Raw genomic sequence first — 24,628 nt, forward strand, 5'->3', positions numbered from 1 at the left:
GAGCCACAACACACCGCGCGTGGTCTCCATGGCGCCACGAGCCACGCGGGACCCCCAGACGGAGCCAATTCACGACGCCGCAGAACCCCGCCCCCCTCCTCCACCACCCCCCTCCACCCCTCCTCCATCACCCCCTCCACCCTTCCTCTACCACCCCCCTCCACCCCCCCCTCCTCCACCCCCCCCCCATCCACCACCCTCCTCCACCCCTCCAACCTCCACCCCTCCTCCACCACCCCCTGCACCCCCTTTCTCTTCCCCCCCTCCTCCACCACCCCCTCCACGAGGGATTGATGTCTTTGTGTTCCGGCCTTAATAGGAGCTCGCTAACAGCACTGTACCCAACAGCCTGTTAAGGCTACACAGTGCTAAAGGATTTTTTATGGGAATAAAAGCGTTATAGTGTTATTATATAATTTTTCATGGGATTCTCAGCGAAACCAGCGGCATGCCATCCCTTTTTCACAACCTCCTCCCATCCAATCTCGGTTGGAATGGTGTTGCTCAGTTCAAACGAAAATCAAACGTCCAACCAACTTTGGGGTGGTATCTCCCTGACCCCCCCGCCCCTCTCTCTCTGTGGCTTCCCACGCGTGGCCCGGCATCTCGCCACGGACCTGTCAAAGCCCCCAGTTAGATCCCCCCACCACCACCGCGGCTAACACCGGCGTCTGTACCGGGCGACTGTGCAGGGTTTGCCGACGCGCCATCCGAGAGCCAGAAGCCACGATGGCCTCGCGGAGACCTCACGACCACCACAACCAGCACGACCACCACGACCAGCACCACCACCACCACCAACCGGTGGCCAAGCACATCGTGGTGTTCCGCAACGGCGACTCGCACTACCCCGGCCGTCGGTTCATCGTGAACGCCAAGAAGACGGGCAGCTACGATAACTTCCTGGGGGAGCTCACGGACGGCCTGCAGGCACGCAATCTCTCGCTCTCTCGCTCTCTCATCTCTCGCTCTCTCATCTCTCTCGCTCTCTCGCTCTCTCATCTCTCTCATCTCTCTCGCTCTCTCATCTCTCGCTCTCTCATCTCTCTCGCTCTCTCATCTCTCTCGCTCGCTCTCTCGCTCTCTCATCTCTCTCGCTCTCTCGCTCTCTCATCTCTCTCATCTCTCTCGCTCTCTCATCTCTCTCGCTCTCTCATCTCTCTCTCTCGCTCTCTCGCTCTCTCATCTCTCTCGCTCTCTCGCTCTCTCATCTCTCGCTCTCTCATCTCTCGCTCTCTCATCTCTCTCGCTCTCTCATCTCTCTCGCTCTCTCATCACTCTCGCTCGCTCTCTCGCTCTCTCGCTCTCTCATCTCTCGCTCTCTCATCTCTCTCGCTCTCTCATCTCTCTCGCTCTCTCATCTCTCTCGCTCGCTCTCTCGCTCTCTCGCTCTCTCATCTCTCGCTCTCTCATCTCTCTCGCTCTCTCATCTCTCTCGCTCTCTCATCTCTCTCGCTCGCTCTCTCGCTCTCTCGCTCTCTCACTCTCTCGCTCTCTCGCTCTCTCACTCTCTCGCTCTCTCATCTCTCTCGCTCTCTCATCTCTCTCGCTCTCTCATCTCTCTCGCTCTCTCACTCTCTCGCTCTCTCATCTCTCTCGCTCTCTCATCTCTCTCGCTCTCTCGCTCTCTCGCTCTCTCACTCTCTCGCTCTCTCATCTCTCTCATCTCTCTCGCTCTTTCGCTCTCTCACTCTCTCGCTCTCTCACTCTCTCGCTCTCTCACTCTCTCGCTCTCTCATCTCTCTCGCTCTCTCATCTCTCTCGCTCTCTCATCTCTCTCACTCTCTCGCTCTCTCACTCTCTCGCTCTCTCGCTCTTTCGCTCTCTCACTCTCTCGCTCTCTCACTCTCTCGCTCTCTCATCTCTCTCGCTCTCTCATCTCTCTCATCTCTCTCGCTCTCTCATCTCTCTCGCTCTCTCATCTCTCTCGCTCTCTCGCTCTCTCACTCTCTCGCTCTCTCACTCTCTCACTCTCTCGCTCTCTCATCTCTCTCGCTCTCGCTCTCTCATCTCTCTCGCTCTCTCATCTCTCTCGCTCTCTCATCTCTCTCACTCTCTCGCTCTCTCGCTCTCTCGCTCTCTCGCTCTCTCACTCTCTCGCTCTCTCATCTCTCTCGCTCTCTCGCTCTCTCGCTCTCTCATCTCTCTCGCTCTCTCGCTCTCTCACTCTCTCGCTCTCTCGCTCTCTCGCTCTCTCGCTCTCTCGCTCTCTCGCTCTCTCATCTCTCTCGCTCTCTCGCTCTCTCACTCTCTCGCTCTCTCGCTCTCTCGCTCTCTCGCTCTCTCGCTCTCTCATCTCTCTCGCTCTCTCGCTCTCTCACTCTCTCGCTCTCTCGCTCTCTCATCTCTCTCGCTCTCTCATCTCTCTCACTCTCTCGCTCTCTCATCTCTCTCACTCTCTCGCTCTCTCATCTCTCTCGCTCTCTCGCTCTCTCGCTCTCTCGCTCTCTCGCTCTCTCGCTCTCTCATCTCTCTCGCTCTCTCGCTCTCTCACTCTCTCGCTCTCTCATCTCTCTCATCTCTCTCGCTCTCTCGCTCTCTCGCTCTCTCGCTCTCTCGCTCTCTCGCTCTCTCGCTCTCTCATCTCTCTCATCTCTCTCGCTCTCTCGCTCTCTCACTCTCTCGCTCTCTCGCTCTCTCATCTCTCTCGCTCTCTCATCTCTCTCACTCTCTCGCTCTCTCATCTCTCTCACTCTCTCGCTCTCTCATCTCTCTCGCTCTCTCGCTCTCTCGCTCTCTCGCTCTCTCGCTCTCTCGCTCTCTCATCTCTCTCGCTCTCTCGCTCTCTCACTCTCTCGCTCTCTCATCTCTCTCATCTCTCTCGCTCTCTCGCTCTCTCGCTCTCTCGCTCTCTCGCTCTCTCGCTCTCTCGCTCTCTCATCTCTCTCGCTCTCTCGCTCTCTCACTCTCTCGCTCTCTCATCTCTCTCGCTCTCTCATCTCTCTCGCTCTCTCATCTCTCTCGCTCTCTCGCTCTCTCGCTCTCTCGCTCTCTCGCTCTCTCGCTCTCTCGCTCTCTCGCTCTCTCATCTCTCTCGCTCTCTCGCTCTCTCGCTCTCTCGCTCTCTCGTCTCTCTCGCTCTCTCGCTCTCTCGCTCTCTCGCTCTCTCGCTCTCTCGCTCTCTCATCTCTCGCTCTCTCGCTCTCTCGCTCTCTCGCTCTCTCGCTCTCTCATCTCTCTGTGTCCCTCTCCTTTTTTTACGATCAGTAGAAACAAGAAGATGCTCGGTGTAGTCGGCACTTTGCTTCGTTCATCATTTCGTAATTTTTGTTTTAAAAATAACTTTGCTTTATGTAAACCCCCACCTCTCGCTCACTCTCTCACTCTCTCGCTCTCTCACTTCTGACACCAATCTGTGGGGGCTGACGCCCGCCTCCCCGCTCCCTGCGAGCGGGCGGGGTGCGACGTCCACCCCCTCCACTCCCCCCTCCTCCTCGTCGGCCGCTTCTCGCCGGGCCCCCGCCGATCGGGTGATTGCCCCCCCCCCTCGCGCCAGTGCCCTCTCTGATGGACATCGCTGATTGGTTGGCTCACCACCGCTCGGGGTTATCTCGCACACGCCCACGTGCACCACCACACAAGCGAACGCGGTGGCGTGCACACGCCCGCCCCTGCAGGCGCGTATTTCCCACACACGCGTGTACCCACGTGCGCCCCTACAGGCGTTTATTTCGCACAAAGGCTAGCGCTAAAAACGGCGGGCAGTTTTAATATGCGCGCACACCTCGCCGTTAACGCTGTTGTTGCTGCGTAGACACGCGCGAGCACCGGCGAGCGGGCCTAACACACCCCGCCCGAATACTCGCGCGACACAGCTGCTCGGACACGGGCACGTCGGCGGCCGTCTATGTTTAATAGACGCGCGCGCCTCGCACACACACACTCACATAACCAACACCGCGCCGACGTTGCAGCCCTGCGCTCGCTTTCTCGCGCACACCGTCTCCCCGCGCAGTCACACCGCACACAAATCGCAGACACCACGCCGAGGTTCTACCCACACACACAGAAATTACACCGCACCGATGCTCTGTACTAAAGTTTATTAATGGCGCAAATACACTCTACCTTGAGGGGGAATATTTTGCGAGAAGAGCTTGGCCTAACTCTGCCTACGAACCCAGTCACTCAAGCGTCCTACCACGAACCTCGTAGCTGTACTCACGGCAATGCACGGACGCTGTGAGACGTGGAGGGAGAGGGACGAGCGAAAACTTCACCTATCACTGCCTCGTAGCAACACTCGCTGGCATCACACGGATGCTGCGAGCGGCTCGAGGAGGCAGGACGGCGGGGAGCGGGTCTTGACGGCCCGGAGGTTGAAGGCAACGTCCCGGGCTACTCTTTTTATATCCTTACTTCAAAGGCCCGAGGTGCCATTGTACCGCACAGCCAATCATGCGCTTACCCGCACCGCCGTCCCTCTCCCTGTGACCGGCGGGCAGCAGTGAACACCCATTGTCCCTTTGTCTTGCGCCCTTCTTGCTCAGGGTTCCGTCCTCCGTTCTCCCCCCGCGAGTTGTATCTCATTGCGGTTGGCCCAGGGAACCTTTTCTTTCTGCGCCCATACAATTTTAAACCAATTTTAGGGGCATCGCAATGTAACCTGCCCTGCGAGGTTCGGCCAATCTCCTGGCACCGGGAAACCATGGAACTTTTCCTCTAGGGGCCCTTCGGATTAAAACCCGATGTGCCAGGCAATCCCCCGCCAGGACACTACGTGGGTGCGCTGCGTGCGGGTCGTGTTTTAGTGCGGGGGCCGGGAGGGAATCGCGATGCTTGCGGAGTTGTTCCGCGGTCGTGGCACCACGTAGCCCCCGAGGTGCCCGTCCCAGTCCTGGAGCACCTCGCCTGGGTTGCTCCAACCAAGTAGCGCCGGGGAATTCGTGGGACTCGCCCGGCCCTTGTGGCCAGTTTCGTGGGCGGTGGCTCGGCTGTCCGAGGCTCCTGCGGCGGAATCCGTCTCCATTCCAGAAGCCCCTCCCATCCTCCGGCGTCCACTGGCTGGGGAACAAACTCAGGGGTGGAGGGGTTTAGGTGCCGCCGCGCCCATTGCCTCCTTGCCGGGCCGGGGTCCACTGGGAACTGGCGCCCAGCGGGGCCCATGTACGGCATGAAGCAATCGGGTATGGGGAGGGTGGAGATTCCAAGGTTTCGGGTACCCAAAGGGTGTAGGTCGACCCCAGCGAACTGGTTCGCCCGGCTGATGCGGAACGGCCTCGATTTCCGCCCACAGCCAACACCAAATACCGGTGGCGACTTTCTGAACCGGTCCAGGGCCTCCTTCCCCCCCCACCCCACCCCCCACCCCACTAGGTCGACTCAGCCTGAAATAAGTACAGTAGCTGGTGCGGTGTCTAAACATCGCCACTTGGGAGACAAAGGCGGTCGCACGTGGTGTTGGTCACCCACCCCCTCGCGTGCCGTGCTGGCCGTGATAGATTTGTGTGTGTGAGGCTACACGTGGGAGCTGTGTGTGTGAGGCTACACGAGGGAGCTGTGTGTGTGTGTGTGTGAAGCTACACGTGGGAGCTGTGTGTGTGTGTGTGAGGCTACACGTGGGAGCTGTGTGTGTGTGTGAGGCAACACGAGGGAGCTGTGTGTGTGTGGCTACACGTGGGAGCTGTGTGTGTGTATGGCTACACGTGGGAGCTGTGTGTGTGTGAGGCGACACGAGGGAGCTGTGTGTGTGTGTGTGAAGCTACGCGTGGGAGCTGTGTGTGTGTGTGTGAGGCTACACTTGGGAGCTGTGTGTGTGTGTGAGGCTACACGAGGGAGCTGTGTGTGTTTGGCTACATGTGGGAGCTGTGTGTGTGTGAGGCTACACGTGGGAGCTGTGTGTGTGTGGGGCGACACGAGGGAGCTGTGTGTGTGTGAGGCTACACGAAGGAGCTGTGTGTGTGAGTGAGGCTACTCGTGGGAGCTATGTGTGTGAGGCTACACGTGGGAGCTGTGTGTGTGTGAGGCTACACGTGGGAGCTGTGTGTGAGGCTACACGAGGAAGCTGTGTGTGTGTGAGGCTACACGTGGGAGCTGTGTGTGTGTGTGAGGCTACACGTGGGAGCTGTGTGTGTGTGGCTACACGTGGGAGCTGTGTGTGTGTGTGGGCTGTGTGTGTGTGTGTGAGGCTACACGTGGGAGCTGTGTGTGTGTGTGAGGCTACACGGGGGAGCTGTGTGTGTGTGAGGCTACACGAGGGAGCTGTGTGTGTGTGTGAGGCTACACGGGGGAGCTGTGTGTGTGTGAGGCTACACGAGGGAGCTGTGTGTGTGTGTGTGGGCTACACGAGGGAGCTGTGTGTGAGGCTACTCGTGGGAGCTGTGTGTGTGTGGGCTACACGAGGGAGCTGTGTGTGTGAGGCTACACGTGGGAGCTGTGTGTGTGTGTGTGAGACTACACGTGGGAGCTGTGTGTGTGTGGCTACACGTGGGAGCTGTGTGTGTGTGTGGGCTGTGTGTGTGTGTGTGGCTACACGTGGGAGCTGTGTGTGTGTGTGTGAGGCTGCACAGGGGAGCTGTGTGTATGTGAGGCTACACGAGGGAGCTGTGCGTGTGTGTGAGGCTACACGGGGGAGCTGTGTGTGTGTGAGGCTACACGTGGGAGCTGTGTGTCTGTGAGGCTACACGTGGGAGCTGTGTGTGTGTGTGTGAGGCTGCACGTGGGAGCTGTGTGTGTGTGAGGCTACACGTGGGAGCTGTGTGTGTGTGAGGCTACACGTGGGAGCTGTGTGTGTGTGAGGCTACACGTGGGAGCTGTGTGTGTGTGTGTGAGGCTACACGTGGGAGCTGTGTGTATGTGAATCTACACGTGGGAGCTGTGTGTGTGTGGGCTATACGAGGGAGCTGTGTGTGTGTGTGGGCTACACGAGGGAGCTGTGTGTGTGTGAATCTACACGTGGGAGCTGTGTGTGTGGGCTACACGTGGGAGCTGTGTGTGTGTGTGTAGCCTACACGAGGGAGCTGTGTGTGTGTGTGTGGGCTACACGAGGGAGCTGTGTGTGTGTGAGGCTACTCGTGGGAGCGGTGTGTGTGTGGGCTACACGAGGGAGCTGTGTGTGTGTGAGGCTACACGTGGGAGCTGTGTGTGTGTGTGTGAGGCTACACGTGGGAGCTGTGTGTGTGTGAGGCTACTCGTGGGAGCTGTGTGTGTGTGGGCTACACGAGGGAGCTGTGTGTGTGTGAGGCTACACGTGGGAGCTGTGTGTGTGTGTGTGAGGCTACACGTGGGAGCTGTGTGTGTGTGGCTACACGTGGGAGCTGTGTGTGTGTGTGGGCTGTGTGTGTGTGAGGCTACACGTGGGAGCTGTGTGTGTGTGTGAGGCTACACGAGGGAGCTGTGTGTGTGTGTGGGCTACACGTGGGAGATGTGTGTGTGTGGTGTGTGAGGCTACACGTGGGAGCTGTGTGTGTGTGAGGCTACACGAGGGAGCTGTGTGTGTGAAGCTACACGTGGGAGCTGTGTGTGTGTGTGTGGGCTAGACGTGGGAGCTGTGTGTGTGTGTGAGGGTACACGTGGGAGCTGTATGTGTGTGAGGCTACACGTGGGAGCTGTGTGTGTGTGAGGCTACACGAGGGAGCTGTGTGTGTGTGTGTGAGGCTACACGGGGGAGCTGTGTGTGTGTGAGGCTACACGTGGGAGCTGTGTGTGTGTGGGGCTACACGAGGGAGCTGTGTGTGTGTGAGGCTACTCGTGGGAGCTGTGTGTGTGTGAGGCTACACGTGGGAGCTGTGTGTGTGTGAGGCTACACGTGGGAGCTGTGTGTGGGTGAGGCTACACGTGGGAGCTGTGTGTGGGTGAGGCTACACGTGGGAGCTGTGTGTGTGTGAGGCTACACGTGGGAGCTGTGTGTGTGTGAGGCTACACGAGGGAGCTGTGTGTGTGTGAGGCTACACGAGGGAGCTGTGTGTGTGTGTGAGGCTACACGAGGGAGCTGTGTGTGTGTGTGGGCTACACGTGGGAGATGTGTGTGTGTGGTGTGTGAGGCTACACGTGGGAGCTGTGTGTGTGTGAGGCTACACGAGGGAGCTGTGTGTGTGAAGCTACACGTGGGAGCTGTGTGTGTGTGTGTGGGCTAGACGTGGGAGCTGTGTGTGTGTGTGAGGGTACACGTGGGAGCTGTATGTGTGTGAGGCTACACGTGGGAGCTGTGTGTGTGTGAGGCTACACGAGGGAGCTGTGTGTGTGTGTGTGAGGCTACACGGGGGAGCTGTGTGTGTGTGAGGCTACACGTGGGAGCTGTGTGTGTGTGAGGCTACACGAGGGAGCTGTGTGTGTGTGAGGCTACTCGTGGGAGCTGTGTGTGTGTGAGGCTACACGTGGGAGCTGTGTGTGTGTGAGGCTACACGTGGGAGCTGTGTGTGGGTGAGGCTACACGTGGGAGCTGTGTGTGGGTGAGGCTACACGTGGGAGCTGTGTGTGTGTGCAGGCGACTCGTGGGAGCTGTGTGTGTGTGAGGCTACACGTGGGAGCTGTGTGTGTGTGCAGGCGCGGTTCGGCGCCGTGCGGAGCGTGTTCACGCCGGGCCACGGGAGCCGCGTGGAGCACCTCGAGCAGCTGCAGAGCGGCGGCGTCTACGTGGCGGCAGGCAGAGAGCGCTTCAAGAAGATCGAGTGAGACCCCCTCCCCCCCTCCCCCTCTCACCTACCTACCCCTCAACTACCTCCCTCTCTCATCTCACTCTACTCCCCACCACGCACTCTCCTGCCTCTCCCCTCTCATCTCACTCCACTCCCCTCCACGCACTTTCCCACCTCTCCCCTCTCATCTCACTCTACTCCCCACCACGCACTCTCCTGCCTCTCCCCTCTCATCTCACTCTACTCCCCACCACGCACTCTCCCACCTCTCCCCTCTCATCTCACTATACTCCCCTCCACTCACTCTCCTACCTCTCCCCTCTCATCTCACCCTACTCCCCTCCACTCACTCTCCTACCTCTCCTCTCTCATCTCACTCTACTCCCCTCCACGCACTCTCCCACCTCTCCCCTCTAATCTCACTCCACTCCCCTCCACGCACTCTCCCACCTCTCCCCTCTCATCTCACTCTACTCCCCTCCACGCACTCTGCACACACACACACCGTACACACCCACACACACATACCATGAGCAGACCCATGCACGTTTACCCACAGCTCTCTGTACACAGAGTTGTTTGAGCCTCGTGCGTTCATAATGGCCGTGTCCGAGCCACCACGACATCCCACCGCCCATCAGTGGCTAAAGAGCTTCATGGCTCATCGGATTCCTCCTGCATGCGAAACAAAGATTCTGATTCGTGGGTGCAGGCCCTGGATGCGGGTCTCACCGTCTCCCTCTCGGGGGTCAAGGAGTGGGGGGGGGGGGGTCAAGGAGTGGGGGGGGGTCAATGAGTGGGGGGGGTCAAGGAGTGGGGGGGGGGGGTCAAGGAGTGGGGGGGGGGGGTCAAGGAGTGGGGAGGGGGTCAGTTCAGAACGGCGGCCGTGTCACAGGCAGGAGGCCTCCTTAGGCTGTTGTAGGGCCCAAGCCGATGGCCCCACGTGGTGGTGGTGAGATGATGGTGGTGATGGTGGATGTAGTGGTGTTGGTGGTGGTGGCGTCGTGTGTATGATGAACTTCTTTCGCACCGTACGTAGCTAATCGGAGGCGCGGGGGGAAGTGCAACAAACTAAACGCAACAAAGAGCGGTTCGAAAGAAACGAGTTTGTCAATGTCGATGATGATTTGAAAGTGCATCGTGGCTCCCAATGGCTTCCCAATATCGGAAGGAAGAGCGTTCCAGACGGCCGCAGTAGCAGCGCAATCTGGACGAAGGAGCTCGTCAGGAAGTGCAACGCAGGAGGATGCCGCCCACGCCGCCGCAGACGCCTTGAGCTCACGGCGCTCCGGCTGGAGCCGGGGGGCCTGGAGCAGCCCCTGGACGCTTGCTCCGCAGGGCGGCCGCGATTCTCTGTCAATTCCTTCAAGATGAAGTTGACGTCGACCTGCGGTCTTTACTCATTTTGCGACGTGGGGTGGGTGGGGGGTGCGAGGGACACCGCTCCGCATTTGAAACCATTGAGGGTTTGTGACATCAGCACGATGACGATGATGATGACGGGGAGTGTTGTCACCACTTGTGTATTGTGGGGGGTGGGGGGGGGGCACGTCAAGGGGCCGCGATAATGGCCACCAGGGGCCAGTGGCCCACGGGGACCTTGCGACAAATGCAGGTTGGGGGCTATGACGCCAGGCAGACGGTGGCGGCGGTGACGGTGGTGACGGCGGCGGCGGTGACGGTGGCGGTGACGAGGTTGTACGAGCGGTCGGTTGAGGGATGCGCGGAGGGGGCACGTGCCCTGACATCCCACCCATCCGTGCCACCCCCACCCGTGCCACCCTCACCCGTGCCACCCCACCCGTGCCACCCCCACCCGTGCCACCCCACCCGTGCCACCCCCACCCGTGCCACCCCCACCCGTGTGTGTGGTGAAGTTACGCGCAGATCGACACCAAAGTCACGAAGCCGAGAGGCAAGAACGGCTGCCCTGAGACCCTGCGGGCGAACACGGTGAGCGAGTAAGCGCACGAAGACAAAGATCACCCGTGTAGCCTCAACAGACTGTTGGGGCAAGTGCTGTTAGCGAGTAGCAGCGCCTATGAAGGCCGGCACCGCGCACGAGGGGGTGGGTGACCAACTCCCCGCTGTGTGTGGTGAGTGTCGTGCTGAGTGTAGTGGTGAGTGGCGTGGTGAGTGTCGTGGTGAGTGTCGTGGTGAGTGGCATGGTGAGTGGCGTGGTGAGCTGGTGATGCACGGGTTGGTGTGGTGGTGTCTCCCTGCTGTGCGTGGTGAGTGTCGTGGTGAGTGTAGTGGTGAGTGGCGTGGTGAGTGTCGTGGTGTGGTGGTGATGCACGGGGTGGTGTGGTATTGTTTCCCCGCTGTGCGTGGTGAGTGGCGTGGTGTGGTGGTGAGTATCGTGGTGAGTGTCGTGGTGAGTGTCGTGGTGAGTGGCGTGGTGAGTGTCGTGGTGAGTGTGGTGGTGTTTCCCCGCTGTTCGTGGTGACGCAGCTGCGGGATTCCGAGGAGCGGCGGGTGACCGTCTCCCTGTCCCGCATCCGGCACCTCGTCCCGGAGCCTCTCATCATCTAGTGAGTGGCGGCCGTGACGATAATCTGAACCGGTCCTGGGCCTAACCTAGGTCGACTCAGCCTCAAATGAGTACCTTGTGTGGTGTGTCAAGTGGGGATGACCCTGCCGAGGCTGCGGTGCCTCAAATATGGGAAGAAGTCACCCTCTGTGAGTGGCTGGCTGAGGTGCCATCTGTTGAGGAAGTACTGAAGGCGATCCAGAGTCTGAGACCAGGAATTGCACCAGGCAGAGATGATCTCCCAAGCGAAATGCTGAGGGACGGTGGCGTTTGTGCACAGACTGCCCTACATGACATCATAACAAGTCTGGACCACTGGATGGGTTCCGCAGGATTGGAAGGATGCCCTGGTGGTCCCCCTCTTTAAGAAGGGGGACCGCACAAACTGTAACAACTACAGGGGCATCTCACTCGTCAGTGTGCTGGGAAAGGTCCTGGCAAGGATTATTCAACATCGCCTTGCTAGGCACGCTGAGGAGAGGCTTGCGGAGCCCCAATGCGGTTTCAGGAAAGGGCGGTCCTGCACAGATGCCATATTTTGTGTCCGCCTGCTACAGCAGAGGTATAGGGAATTCCAACAAGACCTACATCTCTGCTTTATTAACCTGGTCAAGGCCTATGATACCATCAGTAGGCCTGGGCTCTGGCTTGTTCTTCGTGCTTTCGGAGTCCCTGACCCTCTGCTCACGATCATTAAAGATTAAAGACCTTCATCATGGTGAGCGGGCCCTGGTAAAACTTTGTGGCCAGGAGTCGGAGCCATTCCCTGTACACCTTGGGGTGCGACACGTAGTTCGTGAAGCCTTCGATGGCTCTACCGGAGGAATTTCCATCTGGTACAGATACAATGGGAAGCTGATCGATGCCCGGGTGTGGTCAAGGGATGGCTCCCTCTTGCTCAACCATGTTATGATCTGGTAATTGCTGCTCACTCAGAGGAGGAGTTGGAAGCGCTGCTGCTAAACCTGGAGCTTGCCAATAAGAGGTGGGACCTTACCATAATTCCACCAAAACTAAACACCTGCCTGGTTATTTTCTACCATTGGACACTTCATCCCCACAACTCCCAATTGGTGATGGAGCAGTTGTGGAGAGAGTGGAGAGTTTCCCATACCTGGGCAGTGTGCTCATGACTGGCTCCGGTTTAACAGCAGAGGTCTCACTACGAATCAGTCGAGCGGCATTGTCTTTTCATCGGTTGCATAACGCTGTGTGGAAGCTACCTGGTCTGTCGTTCCACACGAAGCTTCAGGTCTTCTCGGCCACAGTCATTCCCTCCCTTCTCTACGCTTGCGAAAAATGGACCCCCCTAATGGAACATCTTCGCCAGTTAGAAACATTTAGGCTGGCCTGCCTACGATCCATCCTGGGTTTAACCAGGCTGGATTGTGTGAGGAGCTCACAAATCCTTGAAAGATCTGGACAAAATCCCATCGGTGAGCTTCTCCGACAAGCAAGGCTGCGTTGGCTGGGTCATGTGGACTTGCCGATGACTGGTGCCAGCGGTGTCAAGATCGGCCTCTTTGGAGGAGGTTCGTGAAGGACGCTACTGGGTAGTTGAAGGCAGTCGCCCTCCAACAACAACGGAGGGCGGAGGAGCGACGCTCACAACAACGAGCGGAGCACCGGGTGGCTAAAGCACAGCAAGTCGGCAGATTAGGGGGCACAGGTGGTGCATCAGCCACTCATCTCAGTCAGTCGACCCGTGCCACCTGGGTCTGTCCCGTGACCTCGTGCCAGCGGGCGTTCGACACTTCACGTGGCCTCAACGTGCACATAGCCTGGCACAAGCGTCGTGGTGACATCACCGCCACTTGGTGGCGAATGGCGTTTGTTGTGTGTGATGGTGTCTGTGTGTGTGATGATGTATCTATATCCGAGTGCGCGCGGTGTGCATGTGTGCATGTGTGCGGTGTGTACGGTGTGTACGGTGTGTGATGGTCTCTATGTGTGTTTGTGTGTACACGGTGTGTGTGTGTACACGGCGTGTGTGTGTGTACACGGCGTGTGTGTTTGTGTGTTCACGGTGAGTGTGTGTGTGTGTACACGGCGAGTGTGTGTGTACACGGTGTGTGCACGGTGTGTGTGTGTGCACGGCGTGTGTGTACACGGTGAGTGCACGGCGAGTGTGTGTGTGCACGGTGTGTGTGTACATGGTGTGTGTGTGTGTACACGGCGTGTGCACGGTGTGTGTGTGTGCACGGCGAGTGTGTGTGTGCACGGTGTGTGTGTGTGTACCGGTGTGTGTGTGTGTGTGCACGGCGTGTGTGTACACGGCGTGTGTGTGCACGGTGTCTGTGTAAGCGGTGTGTGTGTACACGGTGTGTGTGTACACGGTGTGTGTGTGTACACGGTGTGTGTGTACACGGTGTGTGTGTGTACACGGCGTGTGTGTACACGGTGTGTGTGTACACGGTGTGTGTGTGTACACGGTGTGTGTGTGCACGGTGTGTGTGTGCACGGTGTGTGTGTGTGTGTGTACACGGTGTGTGTGTGTACGGTGTGTGTGTGTGTGTGTGCACGGTGTGTGTGTACACGGTGTGTGTGTGTACACGGTGTGTGTGTGCACGGTGTGTGTGTGTACACGGTGTGTGTGTGCACGGTGTGTGTGTACACGGTGTGTGTGTGCACGGTGTGTGTGTACACGGTGTGTGTGTGCACGGTGTGTGTGTGCACGGTGTGTGTGTGTGTGTGTACACGGTGTGTGTGTGTACGGTGTGTGTGTGTGTGTGTGCACGGTGTGTGTGTACACGGTGTGTGTGTGCACGGTGTGTGTGTACACGGTGTGTGTGTGTACACGGTGTGTGTGTGTGTGTGTACACGGTGTGTGTGTGCACGGTGTGTGTGTGTGTGTGTGCACGGTGTGTGTGTACACGGTGTGTGTGTGTGTACACGGTGTGTGTGTACACGGTGTGTGTGTGTACACGGTGTGTGTGTACACGGTGTGTGTGTACACGGTGTGTGTGTGTACACGGCGTGTGTGTACACGGTGTGTGTGTACACGGTGTGTGTGTACACGGTGTGTGTGTGTGTACACGGTGTGTGTGTACACGGTGTGTGTGTGTACACGGTGTGTGTGTACACGGTGTGTGTGTACACGGTGTGTGTGTGTACACGGCGTGTGTGTACACGGTGTGTGTGTACACGGCGTGTGTGTGCACGGTGTGTGTGTGTACACGGTGTGTGTGTACACGGTGTGTGTGTACACGGTGTGTGTGTGTACGGTGTGTGTGTGTACGGTGTGTGTGTACACGGTGTGTGTGTACACGGTGTGTGTGTGTACGGTGTGTGTGTGTACACGGTGTGTGTGTGTACGGTGTGTGTGTGTACGGTGTGTGTGTACACGGTGTGTGTGTGTACACGGCGTGTGTGTGCACGGTGTGTGTGTACACGGTGTGTGTGTGTACACGGTGTGTGTGTACACGGTGTGTGTGTGTGTGTGTACACGGTGTGTGTGTGTACGGTGTGTGTGTACACGGTGTGTGTGTGCACGGTGTGTGTGTACACGGTGTGTGTGTGTACACGGTGTGTGTGTACACGGTGTGTGTGTGTTCACGGCGTGTGTGTGTGTGTACACGGCGTGTGTGTGCACGGTGTGTGTGTACACGGTGTGTGTGTGTACACGGTGTGTGTGTACACGGTGTGTGTGTGTTCACGGCGTGTGTGTGTGTGTACACGGCGTGTGTGTGCACGGTGTGTGTGTACACGGTGTGTGTGTGTGTACACGGCGTGTGTGTGTGCACGGTGTGTGTGTACACGGTGTGTGTGTGTGTACACGGCGTGTGTGTGCACGGTGTGTGTGTGCACGGTGTGTGTGTGCACGGTGTGTGTGTACACGGCGTGTGTGTGCACGGTGTGTGTGTACACGGTGTGTGTGTGTACACGGCGTGTGTGTGCACGGTGTGTGTGTACACGGTGTGTGTGTGTACACGGTGTGTGTGTACACGGCGTGTGTGTGCACGGTGTGTGTGTACACGGTGTGTGTGTGTACACGGCGTGTGTGTGCACGGTGTGTGTGTGCACGGTGTGTGTGTACACGGTGTGTGTGTGTACACGGTGTGTGTGTACACGGTGTGTGTGTGTACACGGTGTGTGTGTACACGGTGTGTGTGTGTGTGTACACGGTGTGTGTGTGTGCACGGTGTGTGTGTACACGGTGTGTGTGTGTGTACACGGTGTGTGTGTGTTCACGGCGTGTGTGTGTGTGTACACGGCGTGTGTGTGCACGGTGTGTGTGTACACGGTGTGTGTGTGTACACGGCGTGTGTGTGCACGGTGTGTGTGTACACGGTGTGTGTGTGTACACGGTGTGTGTGTACACGGTGTGTGTGTGTACACGGTGTGTGTGTACACGGTGTGTGTGTGTGTACACGGTGTGTGTGTGTGTGTACGGTGTGTGTGTACACGGTGTGTGTGTGTGTGTACGGTGTGTGTGTGTGTGTACGGTGTGTGTGTACACGGTGTGTGTGTGTGTACATGGTGTGTGTGTGCACGGTGTGTGTGTACACGGTGTGTGTGTGTTCACGGCGTGTGTGTGTGTGTACACGGCGTGTGTGTGCACGGTGTGTGTGTACACGGTGTGTGTGTGTACACGGCGTGTGTGTGCACGGTGTGTGTGTACACGGTGTGTGTGTGTACACGGTGTGTGTGTACACGGTGTGTGTGTGTGTACACGGTGTGTGTGTGCACGGTGTGTGTGTACACGGTGTGTGTGTGTTCACGGTGTGTGTGCACGGTGTGTGTGTGTGTACACGGTGTGTGTGTACGGTGTGTGTGTACACGGTGTGTGTGTGTACATGTTGTGTGTGTGCACGGTGTGTGTGTACACGGTGTGTGTGTGTTCACGGCGTGTGTGTGTACACGGCGTGTGTGTGCACGGTGTGTGTGTGTACACGGTGTGTGTGTGTGTACACGGCGTGTGTGTGTACACGGCGTGTGTGTGCACGGTGTGTGTGCGTGCAGCGTGTTTGTGAACGGAGAGTCTCGCCAGGCGCCCGTCAGGCTGATCGTGCCTCGCCGCGTGCTCGCCAGCTGGGAGCGCGTCCTGGAGCTCGTGTCGCAACGCGTCACGCTGCGCAGCGGCGTCGTGCGCAGGTGGGGCCGGGAGCGGTGGTGGGGCTGGTAGTAGTGGTGGGGTCGGTAGTGGTGGTGTGGTCGGTAGCGGTGGTGGGGCTAGCAGTGGTGGGGCCGCTAGCGGTGGTGGGGCTGGTAGTGGTGGTGGGGCTAGCGGTGGGGTCGGTAGTGGTGGGGTCAGTAGTGGTGGTGGGGCTAGCGGTGGGGTTGGTAGTGGTGGGGTCGGTAGTGGTGGGGTCGGTAGTGGTGGTGGGGCTAGCGGTGGGGTCGGTAGCGGTGGTGGGGCCGGTAGCGGTGGTGGAGCCAGAAGCGGTGGTGGGGCCGGTGTTGCTGATAGTAGTCATGGTGGTGGTGATGACGATGATGGTGATTGTGATTATTATGGTAATGATGATGATGGTGGTAATGATGGTGATGATGATGGTGTTAATGATGTTGGTAATGATGATGGTGGTGATGATGTTGGTGATGACGATGTTGGTAATGATGATGATGATCGTGATGATGATGTCTGTGTTGTTGATGGTGAAGATGTTGGTAATTGTCTCGGCCTCGCTGTGCGCTGCGTTGCACCGCTAGCTGAGTAGATAACCTCGTGTTCAATAAACCCTCGGAGCCAGGATGAACGTCCGACTCCAAACGTCATTTATTAAGTTTAACAAGGTAAAACTGGTGAGAAAACACAGATACAGCATCTGTTATAACCCGGAAACACCAACACAATGAACACCACAGCACCAGAACATTGTCCCAGATAACATGTTTCCCAGCAATAGACCCTGGAAGGACCAGGCCCCCACACTACCACTGAACAACTACAAAAGAGCACAAGCCGCCGCTGCGTTGCATAAAGGCACATCGTGTGTTCATCACACTGCACCCCCATCTGCCGTGAGGCAAAACTCCTGCCATGAGGCAGAACAATGATCGTGATGATGATGTTTGTGTTGTTGATGGTGACGATGTTGGTAATGATGATGGCGATGATGATGTTCGTGTTGATGGTGCTGATGACGATGGTGATGATGATGATCGTGATGATGATGTTTGTGTTGTTGATGGTGACGATGTTGGTAATGATGATGGCGATGATGATGTTCGTGTTGATGGTGCTGATGACGATGGTGATGATGATGATCGTGATGATGATGTTTGTGTTGTTGATGGTGACGATGTTGGTAATGATGATGGCGATGATGATGTTCGTGTTGATGGTGCTGATGACGATGGTGATGATGATGATCGTGATGATGATGTTTGTGTTGTTGATGGTGACGATGTTGGTAATGATGGTGATGATGATGTTCGTGTTGATGGTGCTGATGACGATGATGGTGACGATGGCCCCAGGCTGTACTCGCTGGAGGGGCTGCCGCTGACTCACGGCTCGGAGCTGCAGAATGGCCACGGATACGTGGCACTGGGCCGGGAGCCCTTCCAGGCGCGCCGCTACGGCCTCGACACCACCACCAGCACCACCACGCCGCCCGCACGGCAGGTCCCGCACGGCCGGCGGTACGTGGGCACCATCACCACCATCCCTATTACCATCACTACCACCACCATCACTACCACCATCACTACCACCATCGCTACCATCACTACCACCATCACTACCACCACCGCCAGCACCACCACGCCGCCCGCATGGCCGGCGGTACGCGGGCACCATCACCACTATCGCTACTACCATCACTACTACCATCGCTACTATCGCTACTACCATCACTACCATCACTACTACCACTACCATCACTACTACCATCACTACCACCATCACTACTACCATCACTACCACCACTACCACCATCACTACCACCATCACTACTACCACTACCATCGCTACCACCATCTCTACCATCACTATTACCACTACCACCATCACTACCACCATCACTACCATCACTACCACCATCACTACCATCACTACTACCATCACTACCATCGCTACCATCACTACTACCACCACCATCACTACCATCACTACTACCACTACTATCATCACTACCATCACTACTACCATTACCATCACTACTACCATCACTACTCCCTCCACCATCACTACCATCACTACCACCATCACTACTACCACTACCATCACTACTACCATCACTACTACCACTACCATCACTACTCTACCACTACCATCACTACTACCATCACTACTACCTCCACCATCACTACCATCACTACCATCACTACCACCATCACTACTACCACTACCATCACTACCACTACCATCACTACCATCACTACTACCACTACCATCACTACTACCACCACCATCACTACCATCACTACTACCACTACTATCATCACTACCATCACTACTACCACTACCATCACTACTACCATTACCATCACTACTACCATCACTACTCCCTCCACCATCACTACCATCACTACCACCATCACTACTACCACTACCATCACTACTACCGCTACCATCACTACCACCATCACTACCATCACTACTACCACTACCATCACTACTACCATCACTACTACCACTACCATCACTACTCTACCACTACCATCACTACTACCATCACTACTACCTCCACCATCACTACCATCACTACCATCACTACCACCATCACTACTACCACTACCATCACTACCACTACCATCACTACTACCACTACCATCACTACTACCACTACCATCACTACCACCATAACTGCCATCACTACCACCATCGCTACCACTACAGCTGGTGGTGCATCTACCAGTGAATGGCGGGTATTGGTATTAGTGGAGGTATGGGGAGCGGTGGTGCAGCGGTTAGCGCGCTGCGCTAGGAACCCGGCGATCCGAATTAGATTCCTGCTCACGGCCACCAACACCAGTGACGATTATCTGAACCGATCCTGGGCCTCCCCTAGGTCGACTCAGCCTCAAATGAATACCTGGTGCGGTGTGTAAACATCGCCACTGGAGAGACAAAGGCGGTCGGGCGTGGTGCTGGTCACCCACCCCCTCGTGTACCATTCCAGCCTTCATAGGTGCTCGGTAACAGCACTTGCCCCTACAGTCTGTTTAAGGCTATATGGGGGATCTTTGTCTTTGGAGTTGATGGTGATGGTGTTGGTGGAGTTGGTGGTGTTGGTGGTGTTGGTGGTGGCGGTAGTGTTGGTGATGGCGGTAGTGTTGGTGATGGCGGTAGTGTTGGTGGTGGTAGCTGTGATAATGGTGGTGGTGAGACCGTCAGAGCCGTGCACGGTGATTGCGGGACCTGGCAGAAGGAAGGGAGCGATGGCCGCGTGCAGAGGTGACACCAGCGCTGACCCCGTCTGTGTTTGTGTGCGTGTCAGACACAGACTGCCTCCACTGCAGAAGCAACCGGCTGGGGTGAGCACTCATCACCACCACCATCACCACCAAGATCATCATCACCACCAAGATCATCATCACCACCATAGTCATCACGATCACCACCATCACCGTCATCATCACCACCATCACCACCAAGATCAGCATCACCACCAAGATCATCATCACCACCATAGTCATCACGATCACCACCATCACCGTCATCATCACCACCATCACCACCAAGATCAGCATCACCACCAAGATCATCACCACCACCATCATCACCACCACCACCATCATTAACACACACACCATAATATTAACACACACACATAGTATTAACACACACACCATAAATCTTGACTTAAAGCTTTCGTGACTGCAGGAATTCATCTGCTTGGGTCTTTCGGTAAAGTCACATAGATAGGTTCAAAGAAAATAACAAAAATAACAAAAAAATTACGACGTTTCAATCGCAACACAAGTGGTCGTCTTCAGGAAAAGGGGGGTTAGCTTCCAAGGCAAGCTGTTTATAAAGGAGTTTGAAATGTCCGTGGCCCAAATGTCAGCAGCCAATGATAATGTAAGTGGTGGGCAGCCAACCCAAAGGTGTTGGTTTTCCACCAATCAAAGGGCTGCCAGGTGAAAATTAGCATGTTAATGAGAGATTAGCATGTTAATGAGAGATTAGCATGTTAATGGGAGATTAGCATGTTAATGGGAGATCGCAGAGCCACAACGCACGGGTCGGCACGCGAAGTGGCTGTGTGAGTGTGAACCCTGTGAAAGTGCAAGTTTGAAATGGACGTAAAGCACAACTAACATCGGAAGGTGGTGCGATGGGAACATCACAGCCAGTTATTACTTAAACTGGTTGATAACGTCCTTCCAATGATTGATCCGTTTGTACCCATCTTCTCATTTGAAATTGTGTCTGTGTCTATACATATGGATGCCTTCATGAACGAATCTTTGTTGATAGCCAGTGGGCTTGCAAAGTACCTTCGTCTTAGAGAAATACATTTTGTGTGAGCCCACCGCATTAAAAAAATGATCAGCCACGGCCGAGGTATTGGTCCGACCGTGTTTCAGATCTGCCTTATGTTCACGACCACGGTCCGAGACATGTCGCTTAGTTTCTCCAATGTAACTGCTGCCGCAGAGACAGCTTAGTTTGTAGACGCCGGGATATTGCATGTCAGGGATCACATCCTTCACAGATGAGATCAGATCACGAATTTTATGTCCTGTGTTAAATCGAACCTGGATCTTGTGTTTGCTCATAATTTTGGAAGTCTTTTTAGTGACCCCTGCTATGTATGGCAAGGTGATGGTTTTCATTGGGTCCTCAGATGGTTCTTTCCCAACGGTTGGGGTGATATCTTTACGGATTGTGTAGTCTGAATATCTATTAATCTTGAGTGTTTGGTGTACGTGTTCCAGTTCACTGGCTAGGTAATGACGGTCGGAAACACATCGAGCTCTATGGTGTAGAGTTTTGATGAGGGAATTTTTCTGGGATGGATGGTGGTGGGAGTCAGGTTTAGGTTGGGATCTGTATGGGTGGCTTTCCTGTAGACAGTGTCCCATTGAGCCATCAGGTCTCTTTTCGATTGAAACATCCAAGAATGGTAACTTGCCATCCTTTTCCACCTCCATGGTGAATTTGATGGCTGGGTCTATGGAATTGATGTCGTTGAGGAATTGGTTCAGAGCTGATCGGCCATGTGGCCAGATGACGAACGTGTCATCTACGTATCTCTTCCACAAGGACGGACGTAGAGTGGATGTCTGGATGGCATCTGTCTCAAAATTTTCCATGAAAACGTTGGCAACAACTGGAATAAAGGGAGAACCCATTGGGTTACCTTCAACTTGATTGTAGAATGTTCCATTCCAGGTGAAGTGTTGGTGAGGCAGTGTCTCACCAGGGCCGGTACATCAGCATTCAGTCCTCCTTGTTGGACCAAATCTTCAATGATTGCAATGGTGTCAAGCACAGGAACTTTGGTAAACAAAGAGACCACATCGAAACTAACAAGCAAATCACCTGGAGATAATGAGATGTTCTTCCTTAACGATACCAAGTGAGTTGAATACAGCTGAGGTGGTCTTACCAGTGAATGGTTGTTAGGTCTCAGACAGAAATCGGGTCAGTTTGTAGGTGGGTGAGTCAATGGTGGAGACGATAGGACGATGTGGCCGAAACGTCGTGATAATTATTTTATTATATTTTATTTTTATTATTTCATTACTTCCCTTCTACATGACTTTACCGAAAGAACCAAGAACATGCGAGTCCCAGTCAAGCTGGGACTCGCTGACCTGATGACTCAACATGGAAGTCAAAGTCCTGTGCAACCGCTCCACCATTCCATCCGTCTGGGGGTGGTAGGGCGACGTACGTACTTTCTTTGTTCCCAATAAATCACACACCTCCCGCAGCAATTTAGGAGATAATGTTTTACCCTGATTGGTCAGAAGGCGCTCAGGGGCATCCTTGTCCATCACGTAGCCGTCAAGGAATGCCTCAGTGATGGCCACCGCCAACTGGTTGGGAAGCGGCCAGGCCATCGGTCTCCGTGAAAAATATTCGACGCCCGCCAGTAAATACATATTCCCACGAGGGGTGGCAGGAAATGGACTGAGGACATCAAGAGCGACCAGCTCATTTATGCGGGAAACTTGAATGGATTGCAACAGTGGACAACAGGGTTTAGACGGTTGTTTCCGCCGAGCGCACTACACGCACCCCTTCAATATATTAGCAACATCTTCCACCATACCGGGCCAGAAGAAGTCAAGCTTAAGTGTGGCAAGCGTCTTATGCACACCTAGGTGCAGCAGTCGCCCGTGCACCGTCCAAATGATTTTACCCCACAGGGCAGTGGGCACTACGATGTTGTAACGGCGCAACCCTCTGTCCCAATGCATAAGCAACCCGCCTCTGAGGATGACAAGAGGCTACTCCCCGTTGATCAACCACCCCCGTCCGCCCCCTTGATACGGCATCGTAACTTTAACAGGGAAGCGTCCTCAACCTGGAGGCGTCCCCACTGCACATGGTCCAAGCCAATAATGGCATCATGCACCTCAGGACCGTCAGCTTATTCAGGGGTGTCAACCTCGACCGACACTGCAAGGGGAGGGGCAAGACCTCGGCAGCCATCTTACAACGCCCTGAGCCCGAGAAACATGCGCACCCGTCGCTCGTTGGCAATCGCGACAGGGCATCTGCGTTCGTGTGTCGGGTACCTTTGCGGTAGGAGACAGAAAAATAATAGTCCTGCAGGAATTCCAACCAATGTGAAAGTTGGCCAGACGGCTGTTCAATGTGCAGCGCGTACGGTAGGGCTGCATGGTCAGAGCGCACCTCGAAGTGTCTGCCATAAAGATGGGGGTGATACTGCTGCACAAAAAAAACTATAGACAAAAGCTCCCGGCGTGTGACACAGTAGCGTTGTTCGGTTGGAGACAGCACTCTGCTGCTATATGCTACAACACTCTCCACGCCATCCACGACTTGAGACAGAACAGCACCAATTCTGGTGTTGCTAGCGTCCATATCAAGAACGGCAAGGAAAAGTTGGGGTATCGGAGGGGAGGGGTGTTCACCAAGCCATCCCGGAGCGCAACAAATGTGGCCTCCTCCTTCCCCCAATGGAACTTCTAACCCTCTGCCATCAGGGCGTACAGAGGTTTGGCGATAGTGGCGAACCCGGCGACAAAACGGTGGTAATAGGATGTAAAACCAATCAAACTCCGCACCTCCCCCACCGACGTGGGGGTCGGCCAAGAACGCACACACGCGGTTTTGTCCGGGTCCGTCGCTATCCCTGATTTACTGACTATGTGGGCAAGGTACCAAACTGATTTTTGGAGCAGGTGACACTGCTGCGGTTTAAATTTGAGGTCCGCCGCATGCATATTAAGAAAGACAGCATGTAACCGTTCCAGATGTTCTTTAAACGTACGGCTAAAAACGATAACATTGTCCAGATATATCAGGCACAAGTCCCACTGGAGGCCAGCCAGAACCAATTCCATCAATCGCTGGAACATAGCCGGAGCGGAGTGAAGACCCATCGGAAGCCGATTAAATCCAAATAAGCCTTGTGGTGTATGAAAGGCTGTCTTGGGCTTAGAGGACTCATCTCGGGGCAACTGCCAACACCCCGATAGGAGGTCAAGAGTTGAAAAATAATGTGCTCCTGCCAGAGCATCCAGGGACTCGTCAATTCGAGAAAGATATCGTATTAAGTTTACGGACGTCAACACAGAAGTGCAAACTACCATCCTGCTTTTTAAGAAGAACAATCGGGGCTCCCCACGGGCTGGTGGATGGCGAGATAATATCGGCGGCCAACATCTCGTCAACCGCAAGCTGTACGTGGTCTTTTCCTGTGGGGCTCAGCCGGTAGAGGTTCTGCCGGATGTGAGCGGCTTTGCCTGTATCGATGTGGTGACTCAAAAGGGTCACCACATTAGTGGGGCCAATGTGAAATTTGCCTTTGCTAAGCACATCGGAGAATTCACGCAAAAGCGCCCTCAACTCCCTTATCTGAGACTCGGACAATTCAGAATTTTCAGAACAAAGCGTATACATCCACTTTTCATCGGAAACTGTTGCGGCTCTATATTTGACGCCACCCCCACCCCGCTAATGATGTTTTCCTCGCAAAGCGCTGGCGACGCATGGGCTAGCACGGTGCCCTGCTGTATGACAGACGTGTCCAACCCTGCATTAAGGACCTGATTGAACGGTTCCTGCTCATTGGACACCAGAGTCTGGGCCCCCACCAACGTCAACTCACGAATGGCTTTGTTTGAGGGTCCAAGAAGGATTCCTCCCGCAGTCGCCTCCTGGTCAAGCGGCTTCCGCAATCGTAAAGGAACCAACATTTGCGTGCCGGGAGAAATCTTTACGGTCCTACTTGCAAGTGCTTGTAAAGTGGCGTTGGCCGTGCGCCATCGAGTGGGAGAAGGCAAAAAGGCCATGCGGCAGCCCGATGGCAATTCGAGACAACCTTGGTCAATTACAATTTTCAGGGGCATCTTCCCCAGGAAGTCAGTCCCGAGCAAGCAAGGAACAGCAAGGGACGTTGACAGAAGAACTCGTCCCATCAATTTGATA

General features: G+C 55.5%; 1 protein-coding gene across 1 annotated transcript in view; it reads left to right on the forward strand.

The window, feature by feature from the left end:
* Positions 1–22,760, forward strand: part of LOC144950141 (doublecortin domain-containing protein 2-like) — a 29,664-nt gene extending 6,904 nt beyond the window's left edge. The window contains exons 2-9 of the mRNA XM_078880203.1: positions 784–930; positions 8,485–8,609; positions 10,454–10,529; positions 11,028–11,107; positions 16,069–16,200; positions 17,530–17,694; positions 19,500–19,530; positions 22,521–22,760. Coding sequence (XP_078736329.1) covers positions 784–930; positions 8,485–8,609; positions 10,454–10,529; positions 11,028–11,107; positions 16,069–16,200; positions 17,530–17,694; positions 19,500–19,530; positions 22,521–22,760 — 996 coding nt within the window. The remainder of the gene's footprint in view (positions 1–783; positions 931–8,484; positions 8,610–10,453; positions 10,530–11,027; positions 11,108–16,068; positions 16,201–17,529; positions 17,695–19,499; positions 19,531–22,520) is intronic.
* The last annotated feature ends 1,868 nt before the right edge of the window (positions 22,761–24,628 follow it).

The sequence above is a fragment of the Lampetra fluviatilis genome, chromosome 56, assembly GCF_964198595.1.
Source record: "Lampetra fluviatilis chromosome 56, kcLamFluv1.1, whole genome shotgun sequence".
NCBI lineage: Eukaryota > Metazoa > Chordata > Hyperoartia > Petromyzontiformes > Petromyzontidae > Lampetra > Lampetra fluviatilis.